Here is a 20,940-nt window from a genome sequence, read left to right as displayed (position 1 = left end):
CCCACCTTCCCTCTCTCCTGTTGAGCACCAATTACCCCCATCCACTGCACAGTCTCCTTTGCTCCCAATCACCAGAACTCTAACCTCCCAAATCCCATGTCCTACTCTTCTCTCCCCACAGGCCCCCATCTTTGAAACCCATTCTCCAGTCTTCCTCGTCCTCTATTCACCCTGTGGGAGGATTGGTATCCATTCCGAGTTACTTACTAAGACTGTGCATTAGAAGGGGAGAGAATCCTCATTTTCTAGAAGAAGGAATGGCTGCAATTTATGACCAATGTCTTGATGCAATTTACATTCCCTAGAATGATCACCATATTGTTTGTAAAATCAGGAGATGGTGACATAGGTGTTCGTGCCTCATTATAAAAGAATGGGTGGGCTTTTAAATGGGGAAGGCAATGAATATAATGTATAGGAAGTAGATCTGTACTGAGATCTTGAGTAACAGGTTAACATAAAGACTGAACATGCAGAGCAGGTGCATTAGCAACAGGAAGCTGGGTGAACACTTCAGTTGCCTCCCTTTATCCAAACATCACACCACAGTGCTGCAGTCACCATGTAGGTGTTCATACAGAAAGTTATGTGTAGTTAGTATCCTGTAATTAGACAGATTATTTGTCATCTTTAATTATTGAACAGGGTGGATAAAGTGCCACAGTGTGCAGTCATTTGTTCTGTTTCAGCAATCTGACTTTGTTTTGTGAGAACAGGCAGGCTTTGGAAATTCTGAACTGTACGTTTTTCTAACATGAAAGTTCAGAATCTAGGAACTAGATTCTAAGGTAAACAAATAACTGTTTGGTAGTACAGAACTTGAGTATTGCTGAAAAAAGAGACATGTTGAAGTTTTTCATCTTGCACTCATCAGAACAATTCGCAAGAAAATACCAATATCGGGGAAACAACATATTTATACTGATTTATGAGAAGAGAGTGATGATTGGTTGATAAGTCATAATTGGCACCATCTCCACCAATCAGAGGCCACTTGCTAACCAATCAGCCCTCTCTTCTCATTCAGTATAAATATGTTGTTTCTCCTAACATTGGTATTTTCTTGCGAATTGTCCTGATGAGTGCAAGATGGAATACTTTGATAAATAAAGTCTCTCTTTTTCAGCAATAGCTAGATTCTCCTTCGACATGCAGGCTGTTTTTGATTGTTTTGGGATGCTGAGCTCTGCTGGATTTTAAAAAAAGAAAGCAGTGGAATTTTTCTCCAGGAACAGCGCTCATCTTCTTTTCCCTCTACAGATGTAGAGCCTAACCTAGCACATGTCAAATAAAACCATTGGGCATGGTTAATACTCCCTGCTCCATCTTCCCAACTTCTGTCTACAACCGACCCTAACTATTCAAAAACAGAAAATGCTGGAAAAACTCAGCAAGTCTGACAGCATCTGTGGAGAGAGAAACGGAGTTGACATTTCGAGTCCTTATGACCCTTCTTCAGAGCCAAACTATTACCGCAACTAAAAAAATGGGTGTCCAAGCAGTGCAATGATATCACTGAGGTATTATGGCCATTTTGCTTGCTGAAGCTGAAAGATTATCTTAATTTGCTTCTATATTGATTTTAAATGTTTGATGCTCTTGCAATGCAGTCAAGCCAGTTATTGTTCTGTTTAGTCAACTATGTAGAGACCACAGTTATAGTTAGATTTCCCAAAGAGAATCCCTCTATTCCTATGTTTTGAGGGGGATGAGGATTGGAAACATCTTAGACATCCTACAGACTCTTACAGAAGGGGAGAAATTCCACCTGTCGTTCCCTTTTCTTTGAGTGTAAAATGTTCACTGGGCCTGTAAGTTTTTCAGGTGACTACCTGCCTTGCCTAACCTGACGTGCAGCTGCGCTGGTCACCACATTGCAAGTGATCACCTTTGAAGTCTCCATGATACTAGGCCATGGTATGGGTTATAGTTACATTGATGGATGGAATCACCTTGAAAGAGAAGGGGCTATTAAAGAATATGTTTAAAAAGGTCTTACCCCAACAACTTACTTGAATTTTTTGAAGAAGTTACCAGATCGGTGGTTGTTGGAAGCTTGGCTGACATTGTTTATCTTAGACTTCAAAAAATTTTGACAAATTGCTGCACAAAAGGCTAATAAACAATGTTGTTAATTGCATTCCTGTACACAAAGTACTTACTATTAGCCAAGGTTTTGGGAAAGATACCAGCAAGTATACAGGTCTAAGTGGCTCACATTATAAAAATAAATTGCAGGTGGATCTGGGTGCAATGGGTTAAATAGACCTTTTTAATTAGTAATGGATTGAAAGGTTATGGGGAGAGGGCGGGAAAATGGAGTTGAGGCCAAAATGAGATCAGCCATGATCATATTGAATGGCGGGCAGGCTCAAGGGGCTGATTTGCCTACTCCTGCTCCTAGTTCTTATGTTCTTATGTTTGGCAGATGTCTTTTAATGTAGATAAATCTCGCATTATGTATTCTAGTAAGGGCAACTCCAAGCATGTATACACTAGGTAGGATTGTGTGCTTAAGGCTGCTGAGAAGGATAAGGATCTGGGGGTTATAGTGTATGAAACAATGAAAACTCATAACTAATGCTGAGTTTAAAATATATTACCTGCACAATTAAATATAAAGCAAGAAATATTATCCTTTACCTATATCCTGAATCAGGCTATATCTAGAATATGGTGTATAATTTTGTTGTCTTCCTGTGATGCGGTCAGAAAAGGATCAATGGAGAGCCAGTAGATTGATACCTTTGTGAAGGGCCCTTAGCTAACAGAATAAGCGAATGGCAGGAAAGCTGCCCTTTGGAAAAACATAGGCTTCGAAGAAATTTAATTGAGTTCTTTTAAAATAACAAAAGGAAATAGATTTGGTTCAGGTGGATAGGCTATTCATGCTGGATTGATTGTGGTGGTACCAGAGTGATTAAGTATAAATTATGAATGCAAAAATTAGGATAGGTGTTAAAAATTTTCAGAAAATTTCTTTAATCTCTGCAAAAGTTGCTACCACTTGGCAGTGAGTGCAGATCCCTGCAAGTGTTCAGAACAGAACTGGATCAGTTCCTGAATGTGGTCCAGATATTCAAATGTAAAAGTTAGATGGGTCCTTGAGTTGGGGTGGGGTGTGTGGGTGAAGGAGTTGCCTAGTTACCATGATCTCCTGGAATTTGCTTAATTACGTTTTGCTGGGTGGTGGCGGGTAGCGGGGGTGGTAGTTGGAGGGGAAAGTGACAATGTTTTTTCCTAAGTTGGCCTATAGGTTTTTTCCTGATGTTTTTGCCCGTCTGCGGAGATTCTTCCCTGCTAGGGCGGGGGGGTGTTACAGCAGAGTTCCAGGAAGGGACAGGCTTGATAGAATTTTTATCTCTCCTATTTTATATGTTTATATGTTGGAAGCTTATTTTCTGTAACTATTAGCACAACGTGGAGGTGTAAATCTCAGCAGAGACTTGTTGTTTTTGTAAATACTATGTAATGTCTGTATCATTGCCACTTCTAGAAGAACCAAAATCAATCAACCTTATCCATTAAAACAACAAACCTTAGTATGTACAACACAGGTTCCTCTTACTCCTGATGTTTGTCTCTATCAAATTTCTCAATCGTTAATGTCAAGAGTCCATTTGGTTATTTTAACACCTGAGGGTTGAGTTTGTGCAATTGGAAAGGTCAGAGTGGAATCATATCAAATGGAGTAAGTTAGAAATGGAATCATGTTAGTTGAATACCCTTTGATTTATTCTGAAGGACATTTTAATAAACTGTTTGAAATAGAATTGACGTCCCATTTTACAAAGCTTCAAAGTATTTCCTGCTCTTTGAGTAGCAGTTCATGTTTAATTTGAGCTCAACATTGCCTGGGTCTCCCCTTGTGAAGAGCCTTGGGACGCCCTATAATAAGGATGCTATAGAAATGCAATTTGTTGCTGATGTGGTAGACATTTTTTCATTTATATCTCTTTGAGGGTAGCGTTTGATTCAGCAAACGATTAAGTGCCATAAGATTAATCAATGCTTTGTAGTCAATAACAGTACTAACACTAGAGGGTGCAGTTGCTTCATAATCACTCAGCTGTATAGGTGCAGAACCTAAGGTATTGTTAGAAATCCAAGCAGGAATGCCAGGCTGAAGTTCAGAGGGAAAAAGGAAATAAGAGAAGCAAAACAAGAAAAGGAGAAGAGAAGGGTAACCCCAAAGCCTTTTAGAGGCATATAAATAGTCTTTCTCCTTCTTAGGCAGTCCCTCAGGTTCACAGATGACTTGCCCTTCAGTTTGGGGTCTGGTGAATGTTTATAAAACACTGGTTGGGCTTCAACTAGAGTAGTGTGTCCAGTTCTGGGAACCATAATTTAAGAAGGATGTAAAGGCTTTAGAGAGGATGCACAAAAGGTTCCAGGGATGAGGAACTTCAGTTAGATGGGTAGATTGGAGAAGCTGGGACTATTTTCCTTGGAGAAGAAAAGGTTGAGAGGAGAATAGAGGGTTGAGGTGTTCAAAATCATGAGGGTCTACATAGGGAGAGACTATTCCCTTTGGTGGAATAATCAAGAAGCAGAGAGCACAGATTTAATTTGATTAGCAAAAGATCCAAAGGTAGCATTAGGAAATACTTTCTTGCACAGCGAGCAGTTAGGATCTGAAATGCAGAACCTGAGTGTGTGAAGGAGGCAGATACAATTGAGGCATTTGAAAGGGAATTGGATAAGTACCTAAAGGTAAAAAAAAATTGCAGGTCTTCGGGGAAAAGGCAGGGAAGCAGGACTAGCTGAATTGTTTTTGCAGAGAGCTGGCACAGATATCATGGGCCAAATGGCCTTCTCATGTAACTATTCTATAATTAGATGAGGCTAGCAACAAGGAAATGCTTAGTACAATAGGATAAACTACTATCATTTTACCTTTAGTACTTGTGTTTAAACACAGCCTAAATTGGTTAATAACTCTCACCTTCTTTTGTGTATTCATTTTCTCTTCCTTTTGTTTCTCTCTCTCTCCCTTGGCCTCTTTCTCTGGTTCTCTCTCTCTCTGTCTCTCACTCCAGTGCAGATGTTGTGAGATGAGCTTGGGTAGTCCCACCCCAGTTCCTCTTTGTGTGGCTGAGCCCATAACTGCATGCACCACTTAAGGCCTTCCTATTTCAATCACATGCATGAAAACACTGTGCTTCCTTGGGAGGCCAAAGACAAATTGTTTGCTCTCCATATCTTGACATTGAGCATGATGGTAAAGGTAACTGCCCTCATTTCGGAGTTATTTCCGGCTATATCAGGGAACAGTTGATATCAGTCAATTTGCTGTCCTAATGGACATTAGTCATCAGCAAGAGAGGAGGTTCATTTTTACCAAATGTCAAGCTTTCCACACAGGCCACAGATCACTGACAGCGCTCACTGTGCCACAGAACCCCATTTCCAGTATCAAACTCCTGAAAAGATAAGGCTTGGATCAATATGCTGTCAATGTCTTATTAATTACATTGTTAAGTTTAATGGCAATCACATTGTTAAACAGGTGATGGGTATATGCACATCTATAAATGGGGATAGCTGGGACACTGGTGGGCTGGAGTAGTGTTCACTGTGAACTAAGTCAATAAACTCTCTCCAGCAAAGAAAACTGCTTGTCTTAGCTTTAACTTCACCAACCGGCATGGATTCAGTTAACACATGCAGCTGGTTCATGATCCCCAACACATCACTTTGCAAGTAAATTCTGGGTATGATCTTTCATCCTGAGCTAGTCCACCATTTGACCTTTCTTTTCTGCTGAAAGGCAGGTGTTTGAATGGGAAACATGGGCTAGGCTACAGCGATGACTCTATTGTGGCTGCTTAAAATCCCTCCTAAACATTGACATAACCAGGGTCATGGTGTTCTTTAGCTTAACCTGAATTAATCAGAACCTCTCACAACATACAAACAAGGTGCAGGAGTGGGCTGTTCAGCCCCTCGAGCCTGCTCTGCCATTTAATAAGATCATGGCTGATTTTATAGTAACCTGAAATCTGCATCCCACCTACTGCTGATACTCTATCACCTCTTTGCTTACCAAGAGTCCATCCACCTCTGCCAAAATTAATATCTGCCAGTTTGTTTCAGTGTTGATCTGAGTTTCAATATAAGTCAATATAAGGCAGAGGGAACAGAGCACATTAAACTTAAATTCTGTCATTTGTTTATTGGTTCAACAGTGCATGATTTTCTGTTGCAGGTATTCGTGTTTGACCATCAACACTCTGCCCCTTCCAACTCCACTAGTTTCCCACACAAACACTGACTCGATCCTTCAGTTCCTTGTCTAAGCTGATTAATCAACCTGGCTTGTCAGTCCTGGCTTCTCTTGGCTCATATAACATCAGTCTCACCTAACCTTTTGAATTTGTGTACATTAGATCAGCTAGGCACACTTTCAAGGACTTAGCGCTTTGATTGGACATTGCTTTGTGGAAGGATAGCTGAGAGTAGAAGAGTTCATGCATATTGCAGGATGGCCAGTGACTTGTCCGATTTCTAGATGCGCTGCCATGTTCTGAATCTGTATTCATTTAACTTATGAACTTGAATTCAGCTCTAATGATGCTATGTTTGCCCAAATAGATGGTGTTGCCATGCGATTCCTTCTGGGCCCAGCTCTCATTAACATTTTTGTTGGTTTTGATGAGAAACACGTTTTAGATGGTATGACCTCTAACCTCCTACGCCTGCCCATTTCTGATATGTAGATGATGGGAATAGAGGGATACGGACCCCGCAAGTGCAAAATGTTTTAGTTGACGGGCAATATGATCGGCGCAGGCTTGGAGGGCCGAAGGGCCTGTTCCTGTGCTGTACTTTTCTTTGTTCTTTGTTCTTTGATATGTTTGCTGCATTTGAATCTGCAGCTGCATGTAAGAATTTCCTTACACACCTTAATGTACTCCATCTTGCACTCAAATTCACCTTTGAGATGGAGCTATCTAATAAGCTGCCTTCCCTTGATGTGCTGGTTGAGAAGTCCACTAATGGGTTCTCTATTACTGTCTACCACAAGCCTACCTTCACTGGTCAGTATATGCATTGGGATTCCTACATCTCTATGGGTAGAAGCTGGCCTTATCAGCAATCTCATCAATGGGGGTCAAGCAATTTTCTCATCGTGCAAGCATAGCACTGAAGTAGGGTACATCCTGTGGGATAATGGCTACTCTCATCAAATCATTAATCCCAATTGATAATAGAAAATATGGAAATGGCAGATGCATTGAACAGAAATTTTGTGTCTGGCTTCAATGTAGAAGATGCAAATAACATCTCAGAAATAATTGTAAATCAAAATGTTAAAGGGAGGGAGGAACTCAAAACAATTACAATCACCAGGGGAAGGGTACTGGGAAAATTATTAGAACTAAAAGCTGACAAGTGTCCTGATGGACTTCATTCTCAGGTCTTAAAAAAAGTAGCTGTTGATAGTAGATGCATTGTTTTAATTTTCCAAAATTGCCTAGATTCTGGAAAGATCCCATCAGATTGGAAAATAGCAAATTTAGCAGATGGAGTATAATGTGGGAAATATGAACTTAGCCACTTTGGCAGGAAGAATAGAGAAGCAGCATATTATTTAAATGGAGAGAGATTGCAGAACTCTTGGTACAGCAGGATCTGGGTGTCCTGTTACAAGAATCACAAAAAGTTAGTAAGCAGGTACAACAATGATTAGGAAGGCAATTGGAATGTTGTCATTTATTCCAAGGGGAAAGGAATACAAAAGTATGGAAAATTTGCTACAGTTGTACAGGACTTTGGTGAGGCCACATCTGGAGTACTGTGTACAGTTTTGGTCTCCTTATTTAAGAAGGGAAATAATTACATTAGTAGCAGTTCAGAGAAGGTTCACCTGACTGATTCCTGGGATGAAGGGGTTGTCTTGTGAGAAAAGGTTGAACAGGTTGGGCCTGTATCAATTGGAGTTTAGAAGATTAAGAGGTGATCTTATTGAAAATATGTTTCAATACTGACTGATATCCTGTCAGTATCCTGAGGATACTGACAGGATAGATGCTGAGAGGATGTTTCCCCTTGTGGGGAGACTAGAACTAGGGGACACAGTTTAAAAATAAGGGATCTCCCATTTAAGACAGAGATGAGAATTTTTTTTCTCTCAGAGAGCCATTAGTCTATGGAATTCTCTTCCCCTTAGAGCAGTGGAGGTTGGGCCATTGATTATTTTTAAGGCTGAGTTAGATAGATTTTTGACTGACACTGGAGTCAAGGGGTATGGGGGCTAGGCAGGAAAGTAGAGGCCACAATCAAATCAGCCATTGTTGGGTGAAGGGGCGGCAAGGGCTGTTAGCTGGGAAATGGAGAAAGACACAGACATAGGGTGGGTGGGAAGAATGAGGTCGGCGAGGTCAGTGTGAATGGGGGCAGGATGCTCTGGAAAGAAGGGGGATGTGCATATTCACCTGGACATCCTGGAAAGAGAAAGGTGACAGTGGGGAGGTCGAAGGTGATGCCGGGTGGGGGTCAATGGTGCTGCATGAAAGTTGGGTCAGTGCATGGGCGGAGATGCAGGTCATCTCAGCTAGACAACAGGAAGGGAACCACAGCAGGCACTATTGAATATGCTAGGGACCAGTGAGATGAGTCTGAAGGATGAAGGGTCTGCATGTGAGGGAGAGTGCTTCCGGTAGAACCTTCTCCCTATAGCCTTAGTCGTGGGGCCAGCTAAGTGCAGGAGAACTGCTTGGTGGTTGGGGGTGGGGGCGGTGGGTGTGTGCCGCACAAAGCCTTTAAAAAGATGCTGAAAGAAAACAGTACACCATATGCGTTGAAAATGAATACCTTTGTAGACATTCAGTTAGTGACAATTATTGTCTTCACACGTGCTGTGATAAAAAAGTTTTGATTTTTCTCCACAGTCCTTCCCAGCAATTTGGGCTGCAGCCTCCTCAAACTCTGTGAGTTCAGTGATGTCGACTGTGCCCTCCCCACCCTCCCTTGTCTGGGAACTTTCCCGCCTGTTGTGGGCAAGCTTGGCCTGGGTGAACACACAAGAAAGGCATGTGATGAAAAGGGATGGAGTATAGGTTAGTAAAGATTCATGCCCCCTGTGTGGTGAGCCCTACCCAGCAGGTCTGAGGTTGGCTGTGATGCAAAAGATTTCTTTAGTCTCCTATTCCTATTCCCATTCCTTATGTGTCCCCTGGTAATGGTTGTGTGAGACCCCTGAAGAGAGTAGCCAAAGAAGGACATGATGCCACGCTGAGAGTTTGATATTAGAGGATGTTGAAGGATGACTTACCCAGGCGGAGCGGATGAGATCGTTCATCCTGCACTGGATCTTGTTCTGGGTGCGACTGGCAGCCCCACTGACCTCCTTGGTGATGGACTTCCAGGCCTGAGAGGTGAGGCTGGTGTGCTTCCTGGAACATTCCCTGGGATAAACACATCCCTATGTGTCCATACTCCTCTGATCAATGCCTGAAGCGTGGTGCAGCCTTGTGCGTGGAAGATTTCTGTAACAGTCTCCTGGAGATTGGTAGGCTACAGAGAGTGAGATGTATGTTTTTGACTAATGTTTAAATGTGGCGCCTGGACCTTTGACCCCGCCAGCTGATGGTGGAGCAGACTAATCATCCGCTAGATGATTCGGCCCGATACTCACCTGTAAATAATTAGTGAGTTCTAAGTGCAGAATTGGGCGCGAGTTCCCAAAATATCTCATGATAGGTGTGATTATACGATTGGACAGCACTTGCTGAATAATCCTGAGTGTGCTAAGAATTACACAAAACACAATTTAAGATTATTAGTCAGGCTTGCAATGTGGCTCTCAAATGCTTTACAAAAGTCACGGACATTCATACACAGGGACCCGTCCCTTGTAGGCATAAGGAATGTATTCAAGCCTTGCACCTTTTTAAAATTACCCGAGAGTTTGGGGAGCCTATAGTTCCCTGTTTCTTTCTCCATTGCAATGCCTTGGCCAATTAGAGTTGACTTGCCAACCAATCAGCACCCTTTTCTCCTGTAGTATAAATTGTTGTGATCATTTGAAATTTGGCATTCTTGTGTTTGTCCTGATGAGTGCAAGAGCTTCGGCAGCATGTCTCTCTTTTCAGTAATAATTAAAGCACCCCATTATAATTTCCTTACAAATTTGTTTCTCTATATCTTTCTCACTAGTTGGTGGCCTATTGAATGCACTTGAATTGAACCTTGGTTAATTTACACTTGGAGTATTGTGTACAGTTCTGGTTGCCAAACCATAAAAAAGGTATGGAGGCACTGGATCCAAAAGAATTCTATAGGTATTGTCAAGAAAATGTGCAATATGGAATTAATTTGATATCTTGTCAGCTGGTTTCATATATTAAACTTTTTAAAAAAGGACATTTCACTGAAAAACAAAGGCACTAATTTAAAATGGCTGCCAATTTGTATCTGTGTAGCCCCATTCCATTTCATGGAGATGGAGGTCTATAGAGGCTCCATTAGATGATGACCTCACTGGAGGCTTGAAAAGTTTCCTTCCCATCTCATCCAAATGGAGAATGAACCGTTCAAGAGTTAATTGCTGGAATATTTAAAATTAATCACTCCGGCTATTTACAATGGCTAAGAGGAGCTGTGCCCGACACAAGCTGATCAACTTCCTTTTAGAATATACAACTGATATGGGGAGCAGTCATGTCATAACTTTTTGTGTGGATGTTTGAATTTGGGATTTGGTAGAGATATCTAGCTGTTGGAGTGAGCGGCTGTTTTTCACCCTCCCTCTCTACAATATTCCATCTAAGCTTTGAACCCTATTTGACTGAGTGAAAAGTGTGACTACATTCCTACAGCAGACAGAGACTTTCTACTAAAAGCCACTGGATTTCTAAAATGTTTCCAGGAGAAAAGGGACATACCAGCCATGACTTTGAACCAATGGCCTCAGCTGAAGAACCAATGCTTCTGGATACAATCACTGAATCTTTATTGGCTTTTCTTTTTTAATCTTCACTTTAACTTGGTCAAGTTTAACCTTGATACTGTGTAAAGTTGCATTTTTTCTACATGCTTGGGGTTTGAATATGTGTTTGCACGCATTAGTGGGAAGTAGGATATATTTGTACATTTTTAATATTTTTACCTGGGTGGGTTTTAGCACAATAAAACTAACCCCTTATATGTTTAACTCAAATGTGGCTTAATTCTTACAAACTGTACACAGTCAAGTACGTTCTGAATTGGCAATCCAGCATCTTATTTAAAATTAAATATCTCTGCTACAACCAAACAGAGAGTGGGAAAGGAGGAAAACCAGTCTATCCTTCCTCACTTGGTTGCAGTAGCATATAAATAGTAAATAGGTGGTAAAAGGAGGAGTAGGGTCGATTCGTGACCAAAAAGGCGATTTCCACGTCCAAGTGGAGGGGGCTCAGGTACTAAATGAATACTTTGCATCTGTCTTTGCCAAGGAAGAAGATGTTGCCAAAGTCATAGTGAAAGAGGAGGTAGTTGAGGCACTTGATTGGCTAAAATCAACAAAAAAGAGGTATTAGAAAGATTGGCTGTACTTAAAGTTGATAAGTCACCAGGACGGTGCGAAAAGGATTTGAGGGAACTGTGAGGTCAAACCTATCATGATTGGATTGATAAATTTGGGTCTCTTCTTTCTTGAAAATAGAGGGCTGGAGGGTGACCTAATAAAAGTTTTTAAAATGATGTAAGTTTCTGAGAGAGTAGACACAGAAATCCATTTGTGATAAGAGAAAACCTAAAGACCATCAATATAAGAGTCATCAAGAAATCCAATAGGGGGAATTTAGAAGAAACCTCTTTACCCAGAGAGTGGTGAGTTTGTGGAACTTGCTACCACAGGTAATGGCTGTAATGGGAAGCTAGAGAAGCATATGAGGGAGAAAAGAATAGAGGATTCTGCTGATAGGGTGTGACGAGGAAGGACTGGAGGAGGCTTGAGTGGACCATAAACTCCAGCATGGATTGGTTGGCCTGAATGATTTGTTTCTGGTGCACCTCCTTCAATTTAGTCTACTGCTTTCGCTGCTCTCAATGTGGTCTCCTCTACATTGGAGAGACCAAACGCAGACTGGGTAACCGCTTTGTGGAACACCTTCGGTCTGTCCGCAAGCATGACCAGGAACCCCCTGTTGCTTGCCATTTCAACACTCCACCCTGCTCTCATGCCCACATGTCCATCCTTGGCCTGCTGCAATGTTCCATTGAAGCTCAATGCAAACTGGAGGAACAGCACCTCATCTTCCGACTAGGCACTTTACAGCCTTCCGGACTGAATATTGAGTTCAACAACTTCAGATCATGAACTCTCTCACCCCTTTTTTGAATATTCATTTTCACTTTTTAATTTTTACTCTTTATCCACTTATTTTTATTTTTATTTCATTTTTATTCATTGTTTTATCCCCACCTTTTATCCTATTTTCAATCTTCTTTCCCACCACTATCCCCTCCCCTGCCCCACCCCCACAAGGGCCATCTGTCACTTGTCCATGTTGTTCTTTCCAGAATGCTTACCCTTGTCCTGCTATTATCACATTCTGCTTTCTTACCTTAATGCTACCATCAGCACCTCCTTTAGCCAGCACCATTACCATTAACACACCTTTGTCCTTTTGTTCATGACATCTTTGGCAATGTCTCCTTTGACCCGAGCTATTGCTGGCCTTCTATCCAGCTTCACCTGCTTCACCCCCTTAAACAGTGTATATTTCACCACATTTTTACATCTCTTTAGCTCTGAAGAAGAGTCATACAGACTCAAAATGTTAACTCTGTTTTTTTCTCCACAGATGCTGTTAGACCTGCTGAGTTTTTCCAGCATTTTCTGTTTTTGTTTCAGTTTCCCAGCATCTGCGGTATTTTGCTTTTATGATTTGTTTCTGTACCAAATATCTTATGTAATTCATTGTTATATGAATGGTGTGTTTGTGAATCAACCATTATTGCTCTCCTGTTGTTAAACAATAAATTAACCTGAATCTCTGTTAAATGTTTTTGCTTCCCAACAGGTATTGAAACTAAAGTGTTAGATGTGACTCAGAAAGAACAAGTCGAAAAGTTGGCCAAGGAAATTGAGAAAATTGACATCCTGTTCAACTGTGCAGGGTAATAAAAATATTAAATTTAAATACATTTTGGAGTAAAGCTTCTGTTGACCAAATAATGGATGTTTGCCTTTTGTTGGCCTTTATAGTATCACTTATTTATAGCTTATGTCATCTTCAGAGACTGTATGGGTAGAATTTTATGTTTCACGGGTGAGTGCATGCATGACTCAAATGGGCGTAAAATCGTGCGAGATGATGTTGGGCGAGCATCCCGGAGTCATTGTGCACTTGTTTCACTCAGCAGGTGCGCACAGCAGTCAGAAGAGTGCCTGCTGACAATTAAGTGGGCAATTAAACCCATTAATGGTGCAATTCTCAGCGATTTTTCATGGCCTGTCCAAGGTTATGGTTGGCGGACGGGCCAATCGGCCAGGCAGCTTTTACATTTTTGATGAAACCTCATCCAAGTGTGGGATAAAATCTCCATTAGGAAATAGAATAAAAATAAGTATCTGGGGATAGCATTTTTATGAGGTATGCTTTCATTTGCTTGATTATGCTGTATGGACATTTTTTGCAGCTTTTTGTGCTTCATTTTATTATTTGGAGGTCTGCAGCTCCCTGAGTGAGGCAGCTGTCTGCCTCCAGGGAGCTCACTGGAAGCATTCACCAGCAACCACTGTTGTCACCCACCCTCTTCCCACCCCCTCCCCGGCAGCGCCAAGATTTTCAGCGCGCGTTTCACGCTGACTGGCCATTAATTGGCCAGCCAGTGTGAAATCATGTCGGGGCCAATTGTGGTTGGGGGCCCTGTTTCCTGACCAGTCCCGGGCCTGCCGATCATGCGTGGCCAATGAGGGAAAAAGTCAGGCCTTTGACCCCACTTTCAAAGTGAAATGAGTATCTATAAGATAATGCACTAAGTTATTGATAGGCTGTTGATGAAAAATTGAAAATCCCGTCAATGGAATGAGACCCATGGTCAAAGTGTTAAGGATCACGGGAAATAATTTAATGTTTGCTCTTTGAAAGTAGATGTCATTTGTTGAAAGTGTTCTTTTATTTGAAGGAGTTGGTTCTTCTTGACATTAAATCTTTAAACAGGTAGGCCTATATTGCAATGCATTATCATTTGTGTAAATACTGATGACATTTAAGTCACAACTGTGTATCGACGAGTGGAGCTAGGTGTTTTTTTGAGGTGAGTGCATTCACATCAAAGGTTGTTTATCCATTTACATCGTCCAAGCTCTCACACTATACTATGCTCGAACCATTGTTGTTCATTATCTGAAAGTTCTTTATCATCAGTTGGCAGTTCCTTTCACTGGTCTTTCAAAAATTGTTTGGCACATACTGTTCCTTGCTGTTGGAAATCAGCCATCATCATTCCAGTTGCTAAGAAGTTGTGGCCTGCTGAGCTGAATGGTTACCAACCAGTTGTATTTACGTCGATAGTCATGAAGTGTTTTGAGCACATAGGCCTTAACTTCTGGGCTTCGGGGTGCCATAACTGGGGGTACCCCAAAGATGCACTTGGGAACAGCCCTCCTCAATCCCCAGTAGTCCCCGGTAAGGACTGCATGACAATTGCCCGGGGAGTTCAAATATCCCCTGGGCAATTGCCTTGCACTGGGAACCATCCAACCCCCCAATCCTACCCACTTACATTACAAATTTATCTTCTCCCTGGCTACTCAAAATGGATGGACCTTTAAACCTATTTGCTTTACGGCAGCTAGTGCTGTAAAAAGCGGGTGTGGCTTCCTTACTCCAACTCTGCTGCCCTTGACACAAGGCCTGGGGAATCCGCTGCACTGCACTGTTCTCGCACTGTTCCAACTCAGATTGCTACTCCGTGGAAGCTACGGCCATTGTGTCAAAGCATCTTTTAGATCTTGTCCCATATATTGTTCAGTTACAAATTGCCTGATAACTTCATAAGTCAGTGGACAATGCTGTTCTGACCTTGGTACATCTGATCCAACAGTACAGGGATAGATTAAGCAACAATGCTCGCGCTACCTTGGTTGATTTCTCTTCAGATTTGAATACCATGCAGCCATTCAAGCTTATTGAGCAATTGAAAAATCTTGATGTCAATCCTACTTTGGATCAGTGACTCCCTTCGCAAGAGGACCCAACGAGTGTAAGTTTTCAGGATTTACTTGGAGCCCATGTTAATGAATGCTGGATTCCTGTGTGCTGTCACCCTTACTTTTCATTCTCTACACAAATGATGGTCAATCAGGGCACAACGACATAATGATCCTGAAGTATGCTGATGATGTGGTACATGTGGGTCTCTTCAGGAATAACAAAGGAAACTATAGCAACTCCCTACAGAAGTTGATCAAATGGTGCAATAACAATTCTCTTAAACTGAATGAAAACAAGACTAAAGAACTAGTTATAGACTTTAGGAAAAAGCCAGTCAATTATACTTTTCCTATGATTATTCATGATGTGGACATTGAAATAGCTACTAACTGCAAGTATCTAAATAGATGATAAGTTGAACTGGAGGGAACAATGTATAGATGCAGTGACTAAGGGACATACACTACCTCAGAAAATTAAAATTCTTTCAAGTAGATCCCACACTTGCGAAACTCTTCCAAAAATCTGTAATTGAGATTTTCGAATGTCTCTCCTGGTACTGTTGTCTTTTGAAAGTGCAGAGATTATTGAACCAGGAACAGTATTTATGAGCAATCTTTTGTTGAAATCTGGTCTCAAAGAATTTTTATGAAAGTAAAGAGTGTCACAAACAATGAGAATCACCCCATGTCCTCAGATTACTGGATGTGCTCAGGAAAAAGGCTACAATCCCTCAGGTGCAGGACAAAACAGTTCCTGAACTCATTTGTGTCCTTCTCTATAAGAACCTTTAACAGGAGTTTGATGTTTGGGCGAGGATGTGCACTCACTTACTGACTGATTATTTTGGTGCATTAGATTACTTTTTAATACATATTTTATTTAAGGTTAAACTTCTGTGATAAGGTAATTTTTTTCTTTTTATTGTTATTGTTCATTTATATGTAATTTTTTAATGAATGAGAAATGTACCCGAAATTAATTCTGTATGGATAATAAAGTGAAATTGATTTGAACTGAAAGATCTTAACACTATCAGTAAATGAGAGACTTTGGTTCTATGTGTAATAGGTATTAAAACTTTCTGTTCTTCAAACAACTTTCAATACAATAGCTCTCCCTCCTTGAGTAGAAACCAGGAACATTGTGTTTATTCATTGTCACCAACAGGATATGAAACTGGCTTTGTTCTGTAACGTAAAGTTAGTATATTTAAACAATTAGTTGACACTTCCAGTTCACATTAAAGACCTAAATAAATGAGAGGAAAGAGTTAGTGTTCCAGCTGTGGCAGAACAGCACTCAGAAACTCTGAACCCGTTTTGGACAGGTGCTGCCAGGGATCTTCAGGTTGGCACTAGGCCAGGTACAGGCACTGCAGGTGAACTCTCATGAATATTCACATTGTCCTGTTTTCACTCAAATGGAAATTTTAAGATGTACCATTAAGAATTGCTCAAAGAACAAAAACATCCTATATTAAATGGCAGGCCATAGCATTTGAAAATGCAGTGTCACGGAGTCCATTTTTGGCACCATTGTGTTCTTTGGTTATGTATATAATTGACAGAGGTAGGTAGGAAAGGGGAGTTGAGGTTACAATCAGATCAGCCATTTTCTTAATGAATGGTAAAGCAGGCTTTAGGGGCCGAATGGCCTACTCCAGCTCCTATTTTGTATGTTTGTATGTTTGACAGGTATGCTAGGACCAGCAAAAGATAATTCTAGATAAATGCTTGGGGATTTATTAACTCTTCAGAACTGAATCAATTTTTTGTCACTTTAGTTACTATTTAATGTCTTCAGCTTGTTCAGCTTAGAGAGTTTACTGTATTAAAGGAGAATGGACATTGCTGTCACACTTTGTTCTTCGTGAACATTATAGTCGTGCAGAGTCAGTCTACTCATTTTGCAAGGAGCTGTTAGTGAAGGGTTGAAGGTAGGCAGAGGTAATGATTGTTAGTCTGTTTGTTTGTAAACTGTATTGGTCAAAACCTAAAAGATAGATTTCAGTGAAACTTGGTACACAGGTATGATATGGCCCAAAGAAGAACTGATTAGTTTTTGGTGAAGATGGAGATCTGATTCCCGAATTTTTTAAAGGATCCATGAATTGACTTTTTTCTAGAATGTTGTGAGTTGTTTTATTTAGAATGTTGTTGATTGTTTTAGAATGTTGTGGATTGTCACAGCTGTCTAAATGTGAGCAGAGTTTTCAGAGCAGATTGTTGGATGTGGATAACTATGAAGCGTCCTTAGGAAGATGGGAGAGATTAATAAAAAGATTTCTTTTTCATATTTGTAATTGCAGAGTATCAACCAGGCAGGGAAAAGCCTCTAAGAAGAACTGTGTAATTGGAATACCTTGAGTTAACATGGCGTTGCAGAGGTATGCACTCCATTGAGTGCCCTCTTCACTTGTTTCTTGCTGTATCTGCTTGTTTATTTGTTAGTGTATTTTTGTTGGTTATTTATTTTGTTACCGTAGAGATCAACTAAAAACTGTTTTGTTTTTACTGCCTTTCATTGTGTTATTCTTGCCCTAGTTTTGTCCATCATGGCACAATTTTGGAATGTGAAGACAAAGACTGGGACTTTACCATGAACCTTAACGTTCGCAGCATGTATTTGATGATCAGAACCTTTTTACCTAAGGTAAGCCCCTCTGGAACCCAGTGAATGGCAGACCTTACTATTCTAGCACTGGCAACACGTAGTGATGCCATTCAACTGTTTGCATAAATTAATATAAAGATCCTGACTACCAGGGTATTTTATTGAGAAGACAGAGAAATTTCCATCTTAGTAACAATAACCGGTTGGGCAAATAAGTGGCTGATGGGGCAGCAGTATCATGGTAATAAAGTGAGAGTTCTGTATATGAAGAACATAGAATTATACAGTTACTCCATCACAGAAACCGGTCATTCAGCCCAACCAGTCTGTATTGCTATTTATTCTCCACACAAGCAAGGTATATGTCATGTTCACAATGAATGTAAGTTATGAATTTTCTTGGAGCTATTCCTTCACCACCACCTTAACTGCACCACGGGAGAGGGGCTATGCTTATAAACATGGTTATAATTAAACCATAAGTGTTAACTCTCTCACTGCAGCTCAACCCATTAATACCCTAATTTTCCCATTGAATCTTATCAATTAGTCCCATATCTTATTTATTATAGTAATCAGTTTCAGTGGCTGCTGTAGCTTTGTGGTTATGTACTGGCCCTAGTCATACAGAGGTCTGGACTAATGATCTGGAGGTGAAAGTTCAAATCCCACCATGGCAGCTGGGGAATTTAAGTTCAGTTAAATAAATCTGGTAGTAATGGTGATGAAACTGCTGGACTGTCATAAAACTCATCTGGTTCACTAGTGCCCCTTAGCAGGGCTCAAAATATACGGGGGGGGCAGGTGAATTCACCGAGAGCCCCCAGAAAGCCCCGGAAAGTTCAAACATGGGGGCGACCTGTGTGGGAAAGGCCATGCCTGTATGTGGAAGTGACAGAAACTGTGAGGAGCTGCTCCTCCAATCACAGGCTGTTTCTCTCCTACACTTGCTGTTGATAGGCTCAACTGCAGCTCACTAGTTAGCCTATCAACAGCAAGCATGGGAGAAAAACTGCCTGTGATTGGAGGAGCAGTGGGAAAGTGAGTGGTGGTACATCAGCCTGAGCACCGGCATGGCAGTGGTTCCAATCTGTCATGTTGCCAGCCACCATGATTTTTATGTCATGAACTGTGCCAACAATGAGGGTCCCATTAAAGACGGGAGCTGACATACTATTCAGTAGTTGCGCCTGATGACACTTTTGGCACCATAACACTATGTTGACTTCTCGTCAAGGAGAGTCTCACATCCAAGCAGCAGAATCATGTCGAGAGGCACCAACTGCTGGAAAAGGCTGCAATTTGCTTCTTTTACTACCTTTTGTGGGCCAGGGGTAGCAGGTGTGCTTCCCCCGAGCCCTGTAAGGAACCCTTAGGCTTTTCCAGCTCCAGCCTCAATCTCTGATCACATTCAGAGCTGTCCCCTCATCCCATCTATTGACTGTCATGAACCATTCCCACACAGGCCCTGCCGCAAAATTCCCACTTCCATTCACCAGCCAGGCGAATGGTAAATGAGGCTCTGATATTAAAATTGGCAGGGCATCTATCGACCTGAACAGTCCTGGTCTGCAATCCACTATCAGGCTCGCACACACTGTTCCTGGCTCCCAATAAAAATTGAGGCCGGTGTCCTTGAGCTAAAGAACAGCCACTATCCAGTTAAAAAAAGTGTGGAGATGTCGGATAAGGACAGGATGGAATTTAACTTTAGTGCTGATAATGAGGAGCATCCATCTGGTCTTACACACACACACAGAGGTCAATTCAATGGCATGCCAAATGAGTTGGGGGGAGGGGGATGGTGGCGGCTAGGAGGGCTGGGAAATGGGGTAGCTTGTATCCTTACTTTGCTCCTGACTAATAGATCTTTTAGGTTTTTGCCTCTTTTAAAAGCTAATGTTATGTTAAATTGGTTCATTGAACTGACACCACCTTTTAACTTTGCAAAATGATTCTTATCCACTTTATTTATTAGTGGGGTTATTGTGGAGTATGTTGTAATTAAACGGTGAAACGATGGTCTTGATGTTAACTATTATGAGAATGGATTTTTAAAATATTTTTGGGGAATATTGTTTATTCTGTGAAGAAGGTTGTGTGTGTGTAAGTGATTTAATTAAGCTAGGGAAAGGTTACTAGGGACAGATTATCTGGGAGGTTTAAGACATGGAAGGATAGAGTTGTTAGGTATGCATTTGTAGTGAGATATTATGGTGGGTTTGAGGTACAAGTAAATAGGTTGGATCTAATATTTGCGTTTTTAGATAAGTTGAGTTCATTTGAATATCAAAGGGGAGTCAGAGGTATCAAAAAACATGTTTGCATCTCAAAGGAGTTCCATGGGTAAACAGAAGAGAGTATATTACATTTTTATTGACCCAAAAGCAAAGACAAAATAGAAACATGAAAGTTCTTATATTTGGAAGGATTTGAGTTTCAAAGAGGTGCGAGAACAATGGAACCTGAGATGAAACGGGGAAATAAGGTCTTTTAGAGGTACTAAGAGCTGTTGGATATGTGAGGAAGATCTCCTGGAAATAGCTCTAGACTGGGAAAAGATGCAGTTTGATACAGTCATCCAGTCAAGCCAGAAAAGTCTTGGGCAGCAAAAAGCAGTCTTGGGCTGCAAAAAGCAGTCATGTTCTGAAGTCTTGGATTTCCACAGCAGAGCAGAAGAGAGTTTAATAGGTTATGTGGTATGCCTTTATTAAAGCTACAGCAGTTTGCCTTGGGTAATACTAGTGGATTTTTATAGTTAAACATCTATAAGGCAGTGTTGCCTGGAAGGTTTTTTCTTATGGGTCTGACCAAGTAGGGAGTCTTTTGGAGCAATGTTTTATAAGACTAATTTTAACTGTGCAACTATAATCTTGTGTGCTTAAGAGTTCTTCTTGTTGATAAAACTTCTACTTTTAGTTTTTAAAATCCAAAATACCAGAAACTAAACTGGACCAGTAGCCACAGTACTTATATGGCTGGTCCAGTTCAAGGAGCCTTAACAAAATTGTGAGGAGCTTAACAATTGCTTGGCAATTATGTGCATAATAGAGATAAGAAGATTGATGAAGCAGCTGAAAACAGTTGGGCCTAGAACACTACCCTGAGGAACTCGTACAGTGATATCCTGAGACTGAGATGTTTGACCTCCAACAATCACAACCATCTTCCT

General features: G+C 41.0%; 1 protein-coding gene across 2 annotated transcripts in view; it reads left to right on the top strand.

The window, feature by feature from the left end:
- bdh2 (3-hydroxybutyrate dehydrogenase, type 2) overlaps positions 1–20,940 on the top strand; it is a 75,778-nt gene that overhangs the window by 18,048 nt on the left and 36,790 nt on the right. For both annotated transcript variants that reach the window (XR_005943501.1, XM_041191164.1), the window contains exons 4-5: positions 13,014–13,110; positions 17,699–17,807. Coding sequence is in view for 1 of the 2 variants with exons in the window: in XM_041191164.1 (XP_041047098.1) it covers positions 13,014–13,110; positions 17,699–17,807 (206 nt within the window). In the remaining variant the exon portion in view is untranslated. The remainder of the gene's footprint in view (positions 1–13,013; positions 13,111–17,698; positions 17,808–20,940) is intronic.

Source organism: Carcharodon carcharias, chromosome 1, assembly GCF_017639515.1.
Source record: "Carcharodon carcharias isolate sCarCar2 chromosome 1, sCarCar2.pri, whole genome shotgun sequence".
Classification (NCBI taxonomy): domain Eukaryota; kingdom Metazoa; phylum Chordata; class Chondrichthyes; order Lamniformes; family Lamnidae; genus Carcharodon; species Carcharodon carcharias.
The sequence above is the reverse complement of the archived record's forward strand: the minus strand, read 5'-3'. Positions and strand labels throughout refer to the sequence as shown.